Source organism: Puma concolor, chromosome A1 (assembly GCF_028749965.1).
Source record: "Puma concolor isolate L17-30 chromosome A1, mPumCon1.1.hap2, whole genome shotgun sequence".
NCBI classification, from domain to species: domain Eukaryota; kingdom Metazoa; phylum Chordata; class Mammalia; order Carnivora; family Felidae; genus Puma; species Puma concolor.
The window spans coordinates 157,500,178-157,517,098 of record NC_141667.1 but is presented as its reverse complement, the minus strand read 5'-3'; the positions used below and the strand labels follow the sequence as shown (position 1 = coordinate 157,517,098).

Below are 16,921 nucleotides of genomic sequence, written 5' to 3'. Positions count from 1 at the left end.
AGATAAACATGTACTCCAGAGTGAAATAATTTATGCATGAAAGTGATGGTATGGCTAAAGAAGAGCAAAGATCTTTCTGTAGCTAGAGCATAGGATCTTGGATTTGTGCAAAGGTTTGGGAAGAATAAAACACTACTGTGACTGGACTTATATTAGCTTCTTATAGAATTTTGTTTCTTTTGCTACTTCTCATGGAATTGTTAAAAAAAAAGAAAAGAAAAAAACAGCACTTAGAACAAATAATCCATGAGCTAAATGTAGCAAATTTATGTTATACATACAAGTCATATATTTTCTGAGTAAGACCATTTCTCATTACCAGTGTTCTCCAGGCCCCTTTCACATCTTTGTTTCTCAGAGTATAGATAATGGGGTTTAAGACTGGGGTGACTATGGTGTAGAAAAGAGAGACAAACTTACCCTGTTTTTTTGACCTACTTTTGGCTGGCTGAAGGTACATAAAAATGATGGTGCCATAGAAAATGATGACCACAATCAGGTGGGATGAACAAGTCCCAAAAACCTTCCAGCGCCCTGCTGCTGATTTTATCCTCAGCACAGCTTTTGTTATAAAGCCATAGGAGACTAAGATGAGTGACACTGGGACAACTAGAAAAATCACACTAGCCACAAAGAGTTCTACTTCATTGAAAGTTGTGTCCACACAGGCCAGTTTGATGAGCACAGGAACCTCACAGAAAATGTGGTCCAGTTTGCGATGTCCACAAAGGGGTAGCTGCACAGTAAGGGAGCACTGGATTAAGGAGGTGATCAGTCCACTGAGCCATGCTATGCTGGCTAGGGATGCACAGAGCTGAGGATGCATAATGGTTGTATATTGCAGAGGCTGGCAGACAGCAGCATAACGATCATAAGCCATGACCGCCAGGAGAATACATTCAGAGGAACCCAACCCCATGGCCACATACAGCTGGGCCACGCATCCACCATAGCTCACACTTTTCTCTTTCTTATTCATGGTAACTAGCAACTGTGGGGCAACACTGGTGGTAAAGCAGATGTCCACACAAGACAGATTGCTGAGGAAAAAGTACATTGGCGTGTGGAGTTTGGGGACTAAACAAGATACTAAAATAATGGTAGTGTTCCCCAGAATGTTAAAGATGTACAAAAGCAAAATTATGATGAAAAGGATCCTTTCAAGCCAGGGTTCATCTGCAAATCCCAGGAGAAGAAAACCCTTTTCAGAGCTGTTGCTGCTTTCCTCCATCGTCCTGCAGATGTCAATTTATAGGATTAATATTCTGGAGAAAGAAGATAGTAAGATAAACATTGGTAAACTGTGGTGTTTCTTATATGATTGTCCTCCTTTTACAGCATTCAGCCATATTGTAAAAGCTGATCGCATTTTTCTCAATGTCTATTCTTCGACAGAAAAATGTCTCTTCCTTCTGTTTTCTTGAGCACATTTCACTCTTTCAAATGGAGCAACACCAATTCAAACACTATCACAATGCTCTCTCTTGTTTACATCCATAATCCAAGAGAATGGTATCTGCCCCTCACTCTTGTTCTCACCCAAAGGTCTTTGTAAACTTACGATGTTTATTTGTAAGACTCTATTCTATCAATTTTGGCTTGATCCTCCTAAAAGACTCTGCCATAATTTTTTTTAATTAAACAATGGCATATAGTATGAAGGAAGCATCAAGAAAATTAACATTTACCTGTCTTTGGAGAGAATATAGGTTAGTCGATGCTAGTGATGGCACATCTCAGACATAAAAAAGATTTTGAAATGGTACGTCAAAAAGGAACTGCTGAAAAAGATGGTCTTCAGAAGACATATGACAATGAAATTACCATCAACCTGATGGGGCATTAATTGTTTTAAACATTGGAATTATCTTCACACAGAATTTGAACTACTGACATTTTTAACTAAATGACCAGAGAACAGGCGCACGTGGGTGGGTCAGTCAGTTGAGTGTCCAATTCTTGATTTTGGCTCTGGAGATGATTCCAGGGTCATGGAATTGAGCCCTACCTAAGATTTTGTCTCTTTGTTCTCTTCTTCCTATCTCCTGATCTCTCTCATTCTCATTCTCCCTCTCTCTGTGTCTCTAAAATAATTTTTTTTTTAATTTTTTTTTCAACGTTTATTTATTTTTGGGACAGAGAGAGACAGAGCATGAACAGGGGAGGGTCAGAGAGAGAGGGAGACACAGAATCGGAAACAGGCTCCAGGTTCTGAGCCATCAGCCCAGAGCTTGACGCGGGGCTCGAACTCACGGACCGCGAGATCGTGACCTGGCTGAAGTCGGACGCTTAACCGACTGCGCCACCTAGGCGCCCCTCTAAAATAAATTTTTTAAATGACTAGACAATAATCTTACATACAGACATTCTTCCATAGATTCTCTTTATTTCCCACCTCCTTCTCTTCTTATCCCCTTTCCAGTTTTTTTTTTTTTAGTTTATTGATTATTGTTGCTTACTTTTCAAGTACTTAGGGATGAGTTAGAGAAGTAGTCTCCTCTGTAGGCACTTCCAATTAAACAAAAACTTCACATCTTTTCTTCTTATAAAACAAATATTGAATAAGGGAAGATATCAGTGAAGTAAGAGGACCCTGGAGTTGTCCTGTCCCAGGAACACAACTAGATGACTTCCACAATTAAAGGGAGAGAAGAGGCCACATTGAAGAAGGTATGAAGTGTGGAGACATGGTTTAGGGGAGATATGTATCATGGGTGTTGAGGAGGGGAAGGATCCCTGATTGCTAAGGTGAGAGAGAGAGAGAGAGAGAGAGAGAGAGAGAGAAAAGCACAAGGACAACATTTTACCAAGACCATTGGCTAGGAAAACAAGCGGGGATGATTTCCTGAATTTTTGCAACAAGTGGGTTAAAGCCTGGAGTTTTAAAAGTCCATGAACTTGTGTAGGATAGAACCAAGAGGGCACTGTGCTGCTCCTGAAAGAAGGGAAGCAAAACACCTGGGGATAGATAACATGGAAACAGCAATCTAAAGAATGTCTAAGATAAATGGAAGGAGATTTCTTGCTTTTCTCAGAGACTGTTTCTGAAAGGCAACATTCAGGGGGACACCTCTCCAGGAACAATGGAGCTGGCTGGCACCATTTTCTTTCCCTGCCCCTCAACATAAACACAGAACCATCTGGGGGAAGCAGTGGATGCACAACTTGCTTACTCCAAGACCAACACGCTTGTGTTCTGACAGGAGTGCTCTTCTCAGTCAAACTTCCCTCAGTCCCAGAACAGTGGACCCCTCCACTAGAAGACCATCACAAACACCTGCCCATACCACATCTCCTGAACAAAGTTTTTCAGGATCTTGGTTCTAGTGGAAGTAGTGCCAGGTCTCATTTCACAAGACCAGAGTACACCTCGTTAAAACTCACCACTTTCAGGCTAGGGGCCAAACAATGACCACAACAAGCAAGGAGAGCCTTTGCAGATGACTGGCTTGAAGGATAAAGCAGCAAAACTACAAAAGAATAGTGCATGCAGCACACAGTGGAGACACTTCTTGAAACACCAAGCCCTGGACATTACATGAACTCCTCTTCATAAAGCAATTATTTCAGGAGGAAAAGACATACTGTCTTTTCCTTCTTTTCTTTTTTTTAAAATACATTTTTAAAGTTTATTTATATTTATTTTTTAGAAGGAGAGAAAATGCAAGCAGGGGAGAGGCAGAAAGAGAAGGAGAGGAAGAATCCCAAGCAGGGTTTGTTCTGTCAGTGTGGAGCCTGATGTGGGACTAAATCTCAGAAACCATGAGATCATGACCTGAGCCAAAACCAAGAGTTGACTGAGCCACCAGGTGCCCCCATAACTGGCTTTTCTAACACAAAGGAGGCGGAGATTTAAATAAAATGTCAAGATGGAAGAATTCATCCCAAATGAAAGAACAAGGTAAAGCCATGGCCAGAGATCTAACAGGTATAAGTAGCATGACTGCTGGAGAATTTAAGTCAACAATCATAAAGATACTGCACTTGAGAAAAGAATAGAAGGCATCAGGGAGACCCTTACCACAAAGAGAAGAGAGTTAAAAAAATCAATCAGACATGAATAATGCAAAAAAAATGAATTTGGAAATATACTTGGTGCAATGAACACAGACTAGAAGAAGATCTAGTGATATAGAAGACAAAATGGAAAATAATTAAGTTGAACAAGAGAAAGAATTGTACAACACAAGAATAGACTTAAGGAAATTGGTTAGTCCATCAAAATAATGAAGTTGAAGAAAAGAGAGAAAGAAGAATTATGGATCACCAGAATCATTCAGAAAAGAAGGAGAGATGAAGAGCTTCCCAGACAAACAAAAACCAAATGTTGACTTTTAATTTTTGATATTTTAATGCTGTTTATAGCCAGCTACCATTTATCATTTTTGTTAAAAATGTTTACTTTGAACACATTACATTTTAGTATATAATATTTGAAAAATAATATCATATATAAACTTTTAAAATAACATTTATTTGTAGTATCATCATTCAAATATGATCACTGTTAACTGCTGAGTGTACTAGGAGAAAAAAATTGGTAATGCTAAAAGACGTACTTTAATCCCCACATTTTTCATTTGTCATCAGTACTTTAATGAAAATTCCATATTTATTATTTGTAATTGGTATAAATATTAAATTGGTGGTCATCAAATTATATTATCATAATTTCTTAAAATAAATATCAATTTTTTCTTTTTTACTTTTTTCAATGTTTCTATAGAAACATTACTATACTGTAGATACTATATACACCAAATCTTGTTTTTGGTTTAAATTTTCCTATGACAACAGATTAAAAATATATAATAAAGAAAAAAATTATCTTAATTTCAAAGACTGCATACAGTTTCATGTGACTAATGTTAGTTAACAATTATTTTGTTACATGTAATTGAATTGGTTAGAGTTTATTAATATAGTTGATAATATTGCAAAAATACATGCATTTACTTACACTTAGTAGACTTATTTACTTTACAGATTTCCAAAATAGAATTAGCTACCAAAAATATATGAAAATTATATATTTCATATAATATATATATTTCATATTATATGTATATTATATATAATTTCAATTAATATAGCTTGCCAATCTTATGTATGTAGTACAATAAATGCTCCTCTGTGATATTTTTGAAAGTTACTCATGTCAATTTATAATGAACAAATTACATTTTATTATTTTTAACCCTTAATGTAATTTGTAAAAATAATTGTTTTAATATTTATTTTTGAGTTGAAGTTATTTGTTATTTGTAATTTATTAAAAGTTGCTTTAACTCTTTGTATATTTTGTTCATTTTTAATTGATATATTTGAATATTAAAATTATTTATGCTGGAAAACAACTGACTTGTTTTCTCTTCCTTCTTCTGAGCTATTTTGTTTTATGGAAATATATTAGTTCAATATATAATCAAATACTTGACCAATATTCAGAAACTACTATCAAAGTGATGATGTTACATGTCAAATGAAAATAAAATGAAAAATGTGTAAAATGAAATATATATAGTATTCTATATATATATAGTATATCTATAATTGTGTGTGTATATAAAATTACATTATAATCCAAATGAAAATATATGAGAAAAATAGATGAAATGGAACACTTACACATACTTAGCCAAACCTGGTCAATGAATATCAGGGACAAAATACTTGATGCATGCCATCATTAATATCAAAACTTTAGGTTTCCATTAAAGGAGGAAGGCATGGAGCACAAAGTGAAACTTGCCCTATCTTTGATGTTCTAAACAAAAAAAAAACAAAACAAGCTTGTTTTTGTATATATTTATTAATCAAAATGAAATGATAAAATGTTAAACCTATAAGGTACTCTTATTCAAATTATGATTGATTCCTTGTGACTTGTAATACTGCTGAAATTATATATAATATATTATTATATTGTATTTATATAATGAATTGTAATTATAATATTTATTATATATATATTCATAAACATATGACATATACAAATTATAAAGTATGTCATTCACTATATATACTATATAATTATAGAGAAAATATTTGTTTATTATAAAATTACATGGTATGTATATAAATTTATACTATTTTATATACTATAACATTTTATAATATAAATAAATAAATATAACCATAAGTAAAATTTATTATATTTTATATATTTATATAACATAAAATTAAAGCATGTATAATAAATATAAATATATAATGAACATGTTTATATAAAATATAAATATAAAATATAAGTAAATATATTTAATATATAAATACATATATTTGTACAATATATAATAAAATATGTATTATGTATATGATATTCATGAATACAACCTTATTACAACAATATAAAAATGTATCTGGGTTTAGAAGTTGTATAACATTAAACTTTCTTTCCTAAGGAAAAGCACAAATAGTACAAAATCATTTTGTGATCAAGGAACCATAAAAAAAAATAGGTTTTTATTTGAGATAGAATAATTTAGAGGAAAGAAGAAAAAAAAAACTTTGATCCTACATGCATTTTGTTCATGCCTTATGATATTAGTTATTAGTTTGCTAATAACCAAATAGTGGAAAAGAGAATTCATAGACAAAATGGGAGATATAAATGTTAACTAATAGTGTACTGAGAAAAAAAATTCTTTAAATTATGTGTGTGTGTATATATATATATATATATATATGAGTGTGGGTGGGTGTATGTGTATGTATATTTGTCAATATATTATCGTCACCTTCACCACTTCTCTCTCCCAGTCACCACCATGTACCGTCTGGAGCTCTGCAAGAGTTCCCCAACAGAAAATCTTTTGTGGCATTAACTTTAATCAGCTCCTTCTTCACAGAAGCAGAGTAAGTTTTCTAATATAAATAGGGAAATGATGGCTGCTGGTATACAGCTTTAGTTAATTTTCTGATTTTTTTCTTTCTACCTTTTTTCTTTAATTTTTTTAATGTTTCCTTTTGAGACAGAGCATGAATGGGGAGGGGCAGAGAGAGAGAGAGGGAGACATAGAATCCAAAGCAGACTCTAGGCTCTGAACTGTCAGCACAGAGCCCAAAGAGGGGCTTAAACTCACAAATCATGAGGTCATGACCACAGCCAAAGTCGCTTAACCAACTGAGCCACCCAAGAGTCCTTATTCTTTCTACTTTTTAAAAAATTATTATATTATTGAGAGAGAGAGAGAAAACGCAAGTGGGAGAGGGTCAGAGAAAGAAAGAAGGACACACAGATTTTGAAGCAGACTCCAGGTTCTGAGCTGTCAGCACAGAGCCTGATGTGGGGCTCCAACTCATGATCTGTGAGATCATGACCTGAGCCAGTCAGGTCATGCTTAACTGACTTGGCCACCCAGGGACCCCTATTCTTTCTACTTTTAATTTTTAATTTTATACCAAACACCCAGGACAAGGAATAAGAAAATAAGGTTATAAATGGCACTTTCATTATAATTGGAAGACAAAGAAAACCAACCAACCAAATACAAATTACATCTAATAGAGGAAAAAAGCTACTGAAACACATCAGAATTTGTGCTGAAAACTGAAAATGAGAACAAAGGGTGCTGAGAAAAAGAAGAGCAACATTCAAGGTCACTGAGAGAGGCAACAAATCAAAAATATCAGAAAATATCTTTCCTATTAAGAAGAGAGTTTTTCCCCCATTACTGTGAATAGCTGTTGACAAGTCTGATAGACAATAAGCAAAGAACAATTAGAGGATAAATGGAGAGAAAGGTTTGGAAAGAACCTGGGGTGGAGGTGGTAGACCTAAGAGGGCAGCATGGTCTAAACTGAGGGGAACATGCAGAAGAATGAAACCGGACCACTTTCTTATACGATACACACAAATAAGTTCAACATGGATGAAAGATCTAAATGTGAGGCAGGAAACTGTCAAAACCCTAGAGGAGAACACAGGCAGAAACCTCCTTGACCTTGGCCAGAGCAACTTCTTACTACAAAAGTCTCTGGAGGCAAGGTAAACAAAAGCAAAAACTATTGAGACTTTATCAGAATAAAAAGTGTCTTCACAGTAAAGGAATAAAATCAACAAAACAAAAAAACAACTTACGGAATGGGAGGAGAGTTTTATAAATATTATACCTGATAAAGGTTATTATCCAAAATCTATAAAGAAATTATAAAATAGCACCCAAAATAAAACAAATAATCCAGTGAAGAAATGGGCAGAAGACATAAAATACATATTTTTCCAAAGAAGGATGGCTAACAGATACATGAAAAGATGTTCGACATCACCCATTCTCAGGAAATCAAAACTACAGTATCACCTCACTCCTGTCAGAATAGCTAAAATTAACAATAAAGAAAAACACCAGATGTTGGTAAGGATGCAGAGAAAGGAGAACCCTCTTACATTGTTGGTGGGAATGCAAACTGGTGCATCCACTCTAGAGAACAGTATGGAGGTTCCTCAAAAAGTTAAAACTAGAATTAACTTACAACCCAGCTATTGCACTACCAGGTATTTACCAAAAGGGTACAAAAATACTGATTTGAAAGAACACTTGCAACCCAATGTTTATAGCAGCCTCATCAACAAAAACCAAATTATGAAAAAAGACTGAATGTCTATCAACTGAAGAATGGATAAAGAAGGTGTGGTATATAGATGTGTGTTTGTGTGCATTGTGTGTGTGTGTGTGTGTGTGTGTGTGTGTGTGTATTTGGAATAGTACTCTGTCATAAAAAGAATGAAATCTTGCCATTCGCAATGGGGTGAATGGAGCTAGAGTATATTATGCTAAGCAAAATAAGGCAAAGAAAGACAAATACCACATGATTTCATTCATATGTGTAATTTAAAAACAAAACAGATGAGCATAGGGGCAAGGGAAGGAAAGAGAGAGAAGGAAGCAAATCATAAGAGCCTCTTAACTATAGAGTACAAACTGAGGGTTTCCTGAGGGGAGGTGGGTGGGGTGATGTGCTAAATGGGTGATGGGTATTAAGGAGGGAAATTATTGTAATGAGTACTGGGTGTATATATAAGTGAGAAATTACTAAATTCTACTCCTAAAACCAATATTACACATAAAGTATAATAACTAGCTTTTAAATAAAACTTCAAACAAAAAAGTTAAAAATAAAATAAACTGAGGGGTTCACCATACCAGTCACAGATAAGGATAACAAGGTAATAAAAAAAAGGAGTGCCTGGGTGGCTCAGTCAGTTATAAATGTCTGACTCTTGATTTAGCTCAGGTCATGATGTCACACTTCACAAGATTGAGCCCCATACTGACAGCACAGAGCATGCTTGGGATTCTCTCTCCCCCTTTTTCTCTGTCCCTACCCTGTTCCCTTGCTCACTCTCTCTCTAAATAAATAAACTTAAAACATAAGGTAGGAGGGGTGCCTGGGTCGCTCAGTTGGTTAGGCAACCGACTTCGGCTAAGGTCATGATCTCACAGTTTGTGGATTCGAGCCCCGCATCAGGCTCTGTGCTGACAGCTCAGAGCCTGGAGCCTGCTTCAGATTCTGTGTCTCCCCCTCTCTCTACCCCTCCCCTGCTCACATTCTGTGTCTCTCTGTCTCTCAATAATAAATAAACAAAAAAATAAGGTAGTAAAAAATGAAGCATAACTTTTGTTCAACATAGTACTGGAAATCTTAGTCACAGTAATCAACTAAGAAAAAGAAACTAGAGGTATCTACATCAGTAAAGAAATGTTAAACTGTTATTAATTGCAGATGATATACATTACAGATAGAAAAATCTACCAGTAATAACAAATGAATTCAGTAAAATTGCAAGATACAATATTAAAACCCAGAAAGTTATAATGGTTCTATACACTAATAATAAAGTAGCAGAAAGAGAAATTAAGAAAACAATCATTTACAACTACACCAAAAAAAAAAAAAAATAGAATACCGAATACCTAAAATAAACTTAAACAAGAGTGAGAGACCTGTACTCTGAAAACCATAAAACACTGATGAAATAAATTGAATATGACACAAATAAATGGAAAAGAAGTCCATGTTCATAGACTGGAAGAATTAATGTTGTTTAAATATCCATATTGCATAAAGCAATGTATAGGTTCAATGCACTTCCTATACCAACAGTTTTAACAAACTAGAACAAATAATACTAAAATTTGTATGAAAACAAAACACACCATGAATAGTCAAAACAATCTTGAAGAAAAACAAAGCTGGGATATCACAATTCCACAATTCGGGATATACCACAAAGTACAGTAATCAATATAATATGATGCTGTACAAAAATAGACCCATAGCTCAATGGAACAGAATAGACAGCCCAGAAATAAACTTACAATTATATGGTTAATTATTTTATGGTCAAAGGAGGCAAGAATATAGAGTCAGGAAAAAACAGACTCTTCAATAATTGGTGCTGGGAAAACTAGAAAACTACATGCAAAATAATGAAAGTGGATGACTTTCTAACAGGATACACAAAAAATAACCTCAAAATGGATTAAATATGTGATACCTGAATGGATTAAGTGTGAGACCCAAAATGATAAAAATCCTAACAGAAACAACAGGCAGTAATTTCTCTGACATCAGCCATAACAACATTTTTCTCAATATGTCTTCTAAGGCCACCGAAACAAAAGCAAAAATAACCTATCAGAACTACATAAAAATAAAAAGCATTTGCACTGCAAAGGAAACCAACAAAACAAGAAGACAAGAAGACATTTTATACAGCCATAAAATGATGCAATTGTGTCATTTGCAACAGCATTAATAGACCTGGAGGGTATTATGCTAAGTTAAATAAGTCAGAGTGGGAAAGACTAATAGATTATGATTTCATTCATATGTGGGTGAAATCTAAAAGTAAATTAATAAACAAACAAAAATCAGAATCAGACCTCTAAATACAGACACTGACAGTTACCAGAGGGGAGGGATATGGGAAATTGGCAAAGTGAGTGAAGATAAATGTATACGACAAACTAGCCTGACTACAACACCAGGTTGAGGTGATTGGTAAAGATCTTTCTCTGTCAAAGTGAATGAGTAAATAATAGAACAAATGACCACTTTGTAAAACGTGCAGACACCAGCATAAAAACGCAAGGATCATGAAAACAATGGGAAACATGACACCACCAATGGAATCTAATAAAGCTTCAATAACCTATCCTAAAGAGAGACTTATAAACTGGTTGATAAAGAATTGAGAGGGATGCCAGGGTGGCTCAGTTGGTTAACCGTCCTACTTTGGCTCAGGTCATGATCTCACAGTGCTTGAGTTCGAGCCCAACATTGGGCTCTGTGCTGACTGCTCAGAGCCTGGAGCCTGCTTCAGATTCTGTGTCTCCCTCTCTCTCTGACCCTCCCCCGTTCGTGCTCTGTCTCAAAAATAAATAAACATTAAAAAAATAATTAAAAAAAATAAAAATAAAAGAATTGAGAATATTTTTTTAATAAGTTCCATAAACTAAAAGAAAACTCAGACAACTAAATTAGGAAAATAATACATGAATATAATAAGATATTTAACAAAGAAAAAGAAACCATAAACAAAAACAAAAAGAAATCCTCTAACTAGAGTACAATGATTGACTGGAAAATTGAATGGCCAATTGAGAGACTTGATTGAGGGTCACCTGAGTGGTTCAGTCCTTGAGCTTCCAACAATTGATTTCAGCTCAAGTTATGATCCCGGGGTCATGGGACTGAGCCCCTTGTCAGTTTCTGCACTGAGTATGGAGCCTGCATAAGATTCTCTCTCTCCCTCTTCCTCCCCCTCTCCCCCTCTCCCTTGCTCAAGTGATCTCTCTCTAAAATAAAAACAAGAAAAGAAAATGAATTTTTTAAAGAGAACTGATCAAGAAGAATAAATTATTAAACTTGAAAACAAGTCATTTGAAATTAACCATTCAGAAGAAAGAAAGAAAGAAAGAAAGAAAGAAAGAAAGAAAGAAGAGAAAAAGTGAAAATTTCTACAGAATAGGAAACTGTCATAGTACACAATATAAACATTATACGAGTCTCAGAAGGAAAAGAGAAAATCCATTTAAAGAAAATGACCAAAAGTCCCAAATTGGAGTAAGAACATGAACATCCAAGGATAGGAAGCCGAAAGATTCTGAAGTAGATTTAAGCCAAAGAGGGCTCACTGAAACACAATATAATAAAAAAAATGTGAAAACACATTTCACAAATGTGAAAAGACACAAGGAAGGGAACCCTCATAAAAATATCAGCAGATTTTTCAGTAGGGGACTGGTAGGTCAGGATATAATAGGGTGATATGTTTAAAAAATACTCTACCTGAGGGGCACCTGGGTTGCTCAGTTGGTTTAGCGTCTGACTTCCACTCAGGTCATGATCTCACAGTTCGTGGGTTCGAGCCCCGCATCGGGCTCTGTGCTGATAGCTCGGAGCCTGGAGCCTGCTTTGGATTCTGTGTCTCCTCTCTCTGTTCCTCCCCTGCTCACGCTCTGTCTGTCTGTCTCTCTCTCAAAAATAAAGAGTTAAACAAAATTTAAAAAATACTCTACCTGAGAAACTGCCTTCAGAAATGGAGAGGTAAAAGTCCACTCCAACAACAACAACAACAACAACAACAACAACAAAAGAAAAAAAAAAGGAAGGAATTAACCATCAGTAGAATTTCTCTATTATAAATGCTAAAGAGAGTTTTTTTAAGACAATATAAAAGTATCCTAATTAACAACATAAAGCGTATGAATATATAAAACTCACTGGTAAAGGTAAATATATAGTCAAATTCTGAATTTTCTAATATTGTAATAACTAACTGTTAACTTTAGTACAAAGTTAAAAGACAAACATTAAAATAACTATAAATATGATAATTTGATAATGAATACACAATATTAAAATTTTAAATTACAACAATTACATCAAATGTAAGCAGAAAAAAGTAAAACTGTAGACTTTTTGTGTTTGATCAAATTTAAACTGTAATCAGCCTAAAATAGGGTGCCATAACTATGTTATAGCATATAACTATGTGATATTTTATGTAAGTCTCATGGCAATCAGAAATGATAAATCTACAATAGACTATATAAAATATAAATGCATATAAAGAATCAAAACATATCAGCACAAAAGTGCTGAAATCACAAGTAAATTAAGAGAGAAAGAAATGAAGAAGGGAATTACAAGTGTCAAAACAATTAATAAGATGGTAATAGTAAGTCCTCATCTATAAATAATCACTTTAAACAGAATCTAATAGAATTATCCTATCAAAGACATAGAGTGTCTGAATGGGTAAGCAAAGAACATGAAAAATATATAATTCCTACAAGAGACTCATTAAGTACAACTATAGGCTGATAGTGAAGGGTGGAAAAATATATTCTATATAATGTATAAGCAAAAACAGAGCAGAGGTGACTATGCACATATAAGATAAAATATACTTATTTCAATAACTCATAAGAGACAAATAAGTTTATTAATGATAATGGAGCAAATTCATTAAGAGGATGAATGGACCACATTTTGTCAATATATGATCCAACATCAGAGCAGCTGTATATGTGAAGTAAATACTAACAGATATGAAAAGAGTAATAGACAAAATACAATAATATGAGGGGATCTCAATATCCCATTTTCAAGAATGGATGGATCATCCAGAAAGATCATCCAGATAGAAAATCAGTATAGAAACATAGGACCTGAAAACAACAGGCATATAAAGAACACTCTATCAACAGCAGCAGTATACTTATTCTTCTCAAGCACAAATAGAACATTGTCCATTGTAGATCTTATGGTAGGCCATAAAAAATTCTTAATTAGTAAAGATTGAAATATACCAACTATCATTCCAAATACAATAAAATAAAACTAGAATTTAATAATAGGAAGAAAAAAATTTAATTTATAAATATGTGGAAATTTAAACAACACATTTCTGAACAACCAATTGGTAAAAGAAAAAAAAAACAAGACAGAAATGAAATTTTTTGGAAAGAAATAAAAATAGAAACACAACATACCAACGTTTATGAAACAATGACACAAAAGCAGATCTAAGAGGAATGTCCTTTATTAGGAGGAAAAAAACATATCAAACAAGAATGTTAAGGACTCAGATTACTTACTGCACTTAATATTAGTGAGGCATTTAAAATAAAATATCAATATAAGAAATATTTGCCAGTTCTAGTTGAAAAGATGTACAGTAGTAAAACATTTATGCAATTTTGATCAGAAATTTAAATTTCTAAGTAAATTAATTTATCAGGTAACTAAAGATTTTTTTTTTAATTTTTTTTTTCAACGTTTATTTATTTTTGGGACAGAGAGAGACAGAGCATGAACGGGGGAGGGGCAGAGAGAGAGGGAGACACAGAATTGGAAACAGGCTCCAGGCTCTGAGCCATCAGCCCAGAGCCTGACGCGGGGCTCGAACTCACGGACCGCGAGATCGTGACCTGGCTGATGTCGGACGCTTAACCGACTGCGCCACCCAGGTGCCCCAAGGTAACTAAAGATTATATGCTTAATTTCCTTAAACTTTCAAATAAGCATTTTGAAGCAAATATAATGATTCTCTATATTACTTTTTAAAAAGTGATGTAAAGTAATTCTTCCATTTTATGTCAAGGAATTATGGCAATTAATATTGTGTAAACTGTCCTCAGCCATTCTGCCCTTTCTTCTTTTGCTACTTCCTGACATTTATAAACAGAAATGCCCCACATTCCAACCATCAACATCTGGTGTTTCATTATCTGGCTCTTAGAGAATGTTTATATCCAATAAAATTATTCAATTGGTAAAAACTCATAATAGGTTCTAAGATCTTTATGCATACCAAAGCCTGCTCTTTAAAATAAGGAATAGGGGTGCCTGGGTGGCTTAGTTGGTTAAACATCTGACTCTTGATTTTGATTCAGGTCATGATCTCATAGTGCCTGGGATTGAGCTCCACTTTGGGCTCTGCCCTGTCAGATGTGCTCTGCACTGTCAGAGTTCTCTGCACTCTGCTTAGGATTCTTTCTCCCTCTCTGTCTGCCCCTCCCCCAATCTCGCTCTCTCTCTCTCCCTCCCTCAAAATAAGTAAAATAAAAATGCTAAAAATACTACAATTAACTAAGGGATTATAAAGGTTCAATTTATTTGACATGATCCCATCTAGTCCTTTTATTTGGTGGAAATTTGGAAAATAGATGTACATTTTGATGCTTCAAAACTGACCTGGTCAAAAGCATGGATTAACTTGCATTGCAGATGGGTCAGGTTTAGGGACATATTTAAATTCTAGTATAATTTTTGGCTATAATCAATCAGCAAGTTCACATCTAGATTTCAATGTGATTGTTATTTCTAACAATAGTTAACATTTATGTAAATGTTACACACAGAATCCTGTGATTATTTTTTTCTTCAAACAATTACAATTCATAGAGTATATATTGGAATACCTGATATTCCAGGTATATGAGCCAGCCTTTTCTTGGATCAGTGATACTGCCTCTTCTTTGATGATCCCTTTTGGCTTAGAATTTTTGTGATATTCCAGTGACAAATCTTGGATAATTAAAATAGGAAAAAATAAAATTGCTGGACAAAGGAATGTAAAATTGTCAACTGAAGGGCAAATGGGAGCATATGCTCCCTTAGTAATATGCAAAACTTTGACTTCTTCACCTACTTCTTTGTGTCATTGAGTATTTAGGAGTCAGGTTAGTAGAACCCACAGAATGATATAAGTACTACATTTTGAATCTAAAGCTATGGGAAAATATGAATAGTAATGGAGTACAGGGTCTCCCCACAGGGATAATATGTCTTGATTTAGGATATGGCTTGTTAATACTGGCTACACCACAGGGACTATGATCCCAACTCACCAATTAAACTTGGAGAGATTCAGTGGAGATTTATGGTCATGAGATCACTTCTTCTGAAAACTAACGAACAAAACAAAACAAAACAAAAAATCTTATTATCTAATTGACCTAAATACCCTCAATAAAATTCTAATAAACCCAACATATACAATTATATTTATGTTTCTAGGCTTTTTAAACATTATTTAATCATCACTACATATATTAACCTTCCAACAAAAAATTTGAAAAGGGAAGTTAAAAACTGAAAATTATTATATAAATACAAGAATTAAATTGAAGAAAAAAAACATTGATATTTGGAAGCAAGTAAGAAAAAGAAAGTTCACTCTTGGTCTTGACTCAGATCATAATATCACGATTTGTGAAATTGAGCCCCGCAACAGGCTTTGTGCTGGAGCCTGGTTGGGATTCTCTCTCTCCTTCTCTCTCTGCCCTTCCCCCACTCTCTTTCTCTCTCTGTCTCTCTCAAAATAAATAAATAAACTTAAAAAAACAAATTTCACATGAAGGAAAATATATTCAAAACTTAAAAATTATATTGAATCAAGATAAAAGAAAAATAGTATTTGTTTTGTCTGGGACTATGATTCCATTTGAGTTTTTCTGTAAATACATGAAATAATTTTCGAAGTTTTTACAAAAACAGCAAATGCACCTTTATGGAATAATTATGTATCCATTATAGTCATTATTTCTATAAGAATTGTAAATATAAAGATTAATCAAATGTCAAGAGACTTTTTTGAAAGAGGGATGTGAAATCAATCTTTTACATTTATATATTTTATTATTATAATAAAATGCATGCAACATAAAATTTATCACTTGAACCATTTTTGAGGAGGCTTTTGAAACCAATTCCCTGTCTTTTCATTGCTGTTGTTAAAGTATAGTTGACATGCAATGTTACATTAGTTTAAGCTAGATATATAGTGATTTGAAAATTCTATGCATTACACAATGCTTACCAGGATTCGTGTAGTTACCATCTGTTACCATACAAAGTTATTACACTACTGTTATCTATAACCCCTATGCTGTACTTTACACCC

At 34.0% G+C, this 16,921-nt stretch overlaps 1 protein-coding gene across 1 annotated transcript; it reads right to left on the bottom strand.

The window, feature by feature from the left end:
• Positions 1 to 271: 271 nt before the first annotated feature.
• Positions 272 to 1,231, bottom strand: OR2G6 (olfactory receptor family 2 subfamily G member 6). The gene has a single exon (XM_025920140.1). The coding sequence runs from the start codon at positions 1,229 to 1,231 to the stop codon at positions 272 to 274; it is 960 nt and encodes a 319-aa protein (XP_025775925.1).
• Between the last annotated feature and the right edge of the window lie 15,690 nt (positions 1,232 to 16,921).

Bases quoted from the DNA above. Each gene is read 5' to 3' on its own strand.
- OR2G6 (XM_025920140.1), bottom strand. From the start codon at position 1,231: ATGGAGGAAAGCAGCAACAGCTCTGAAAAGGGTTTTCTTCTCCTGGGA.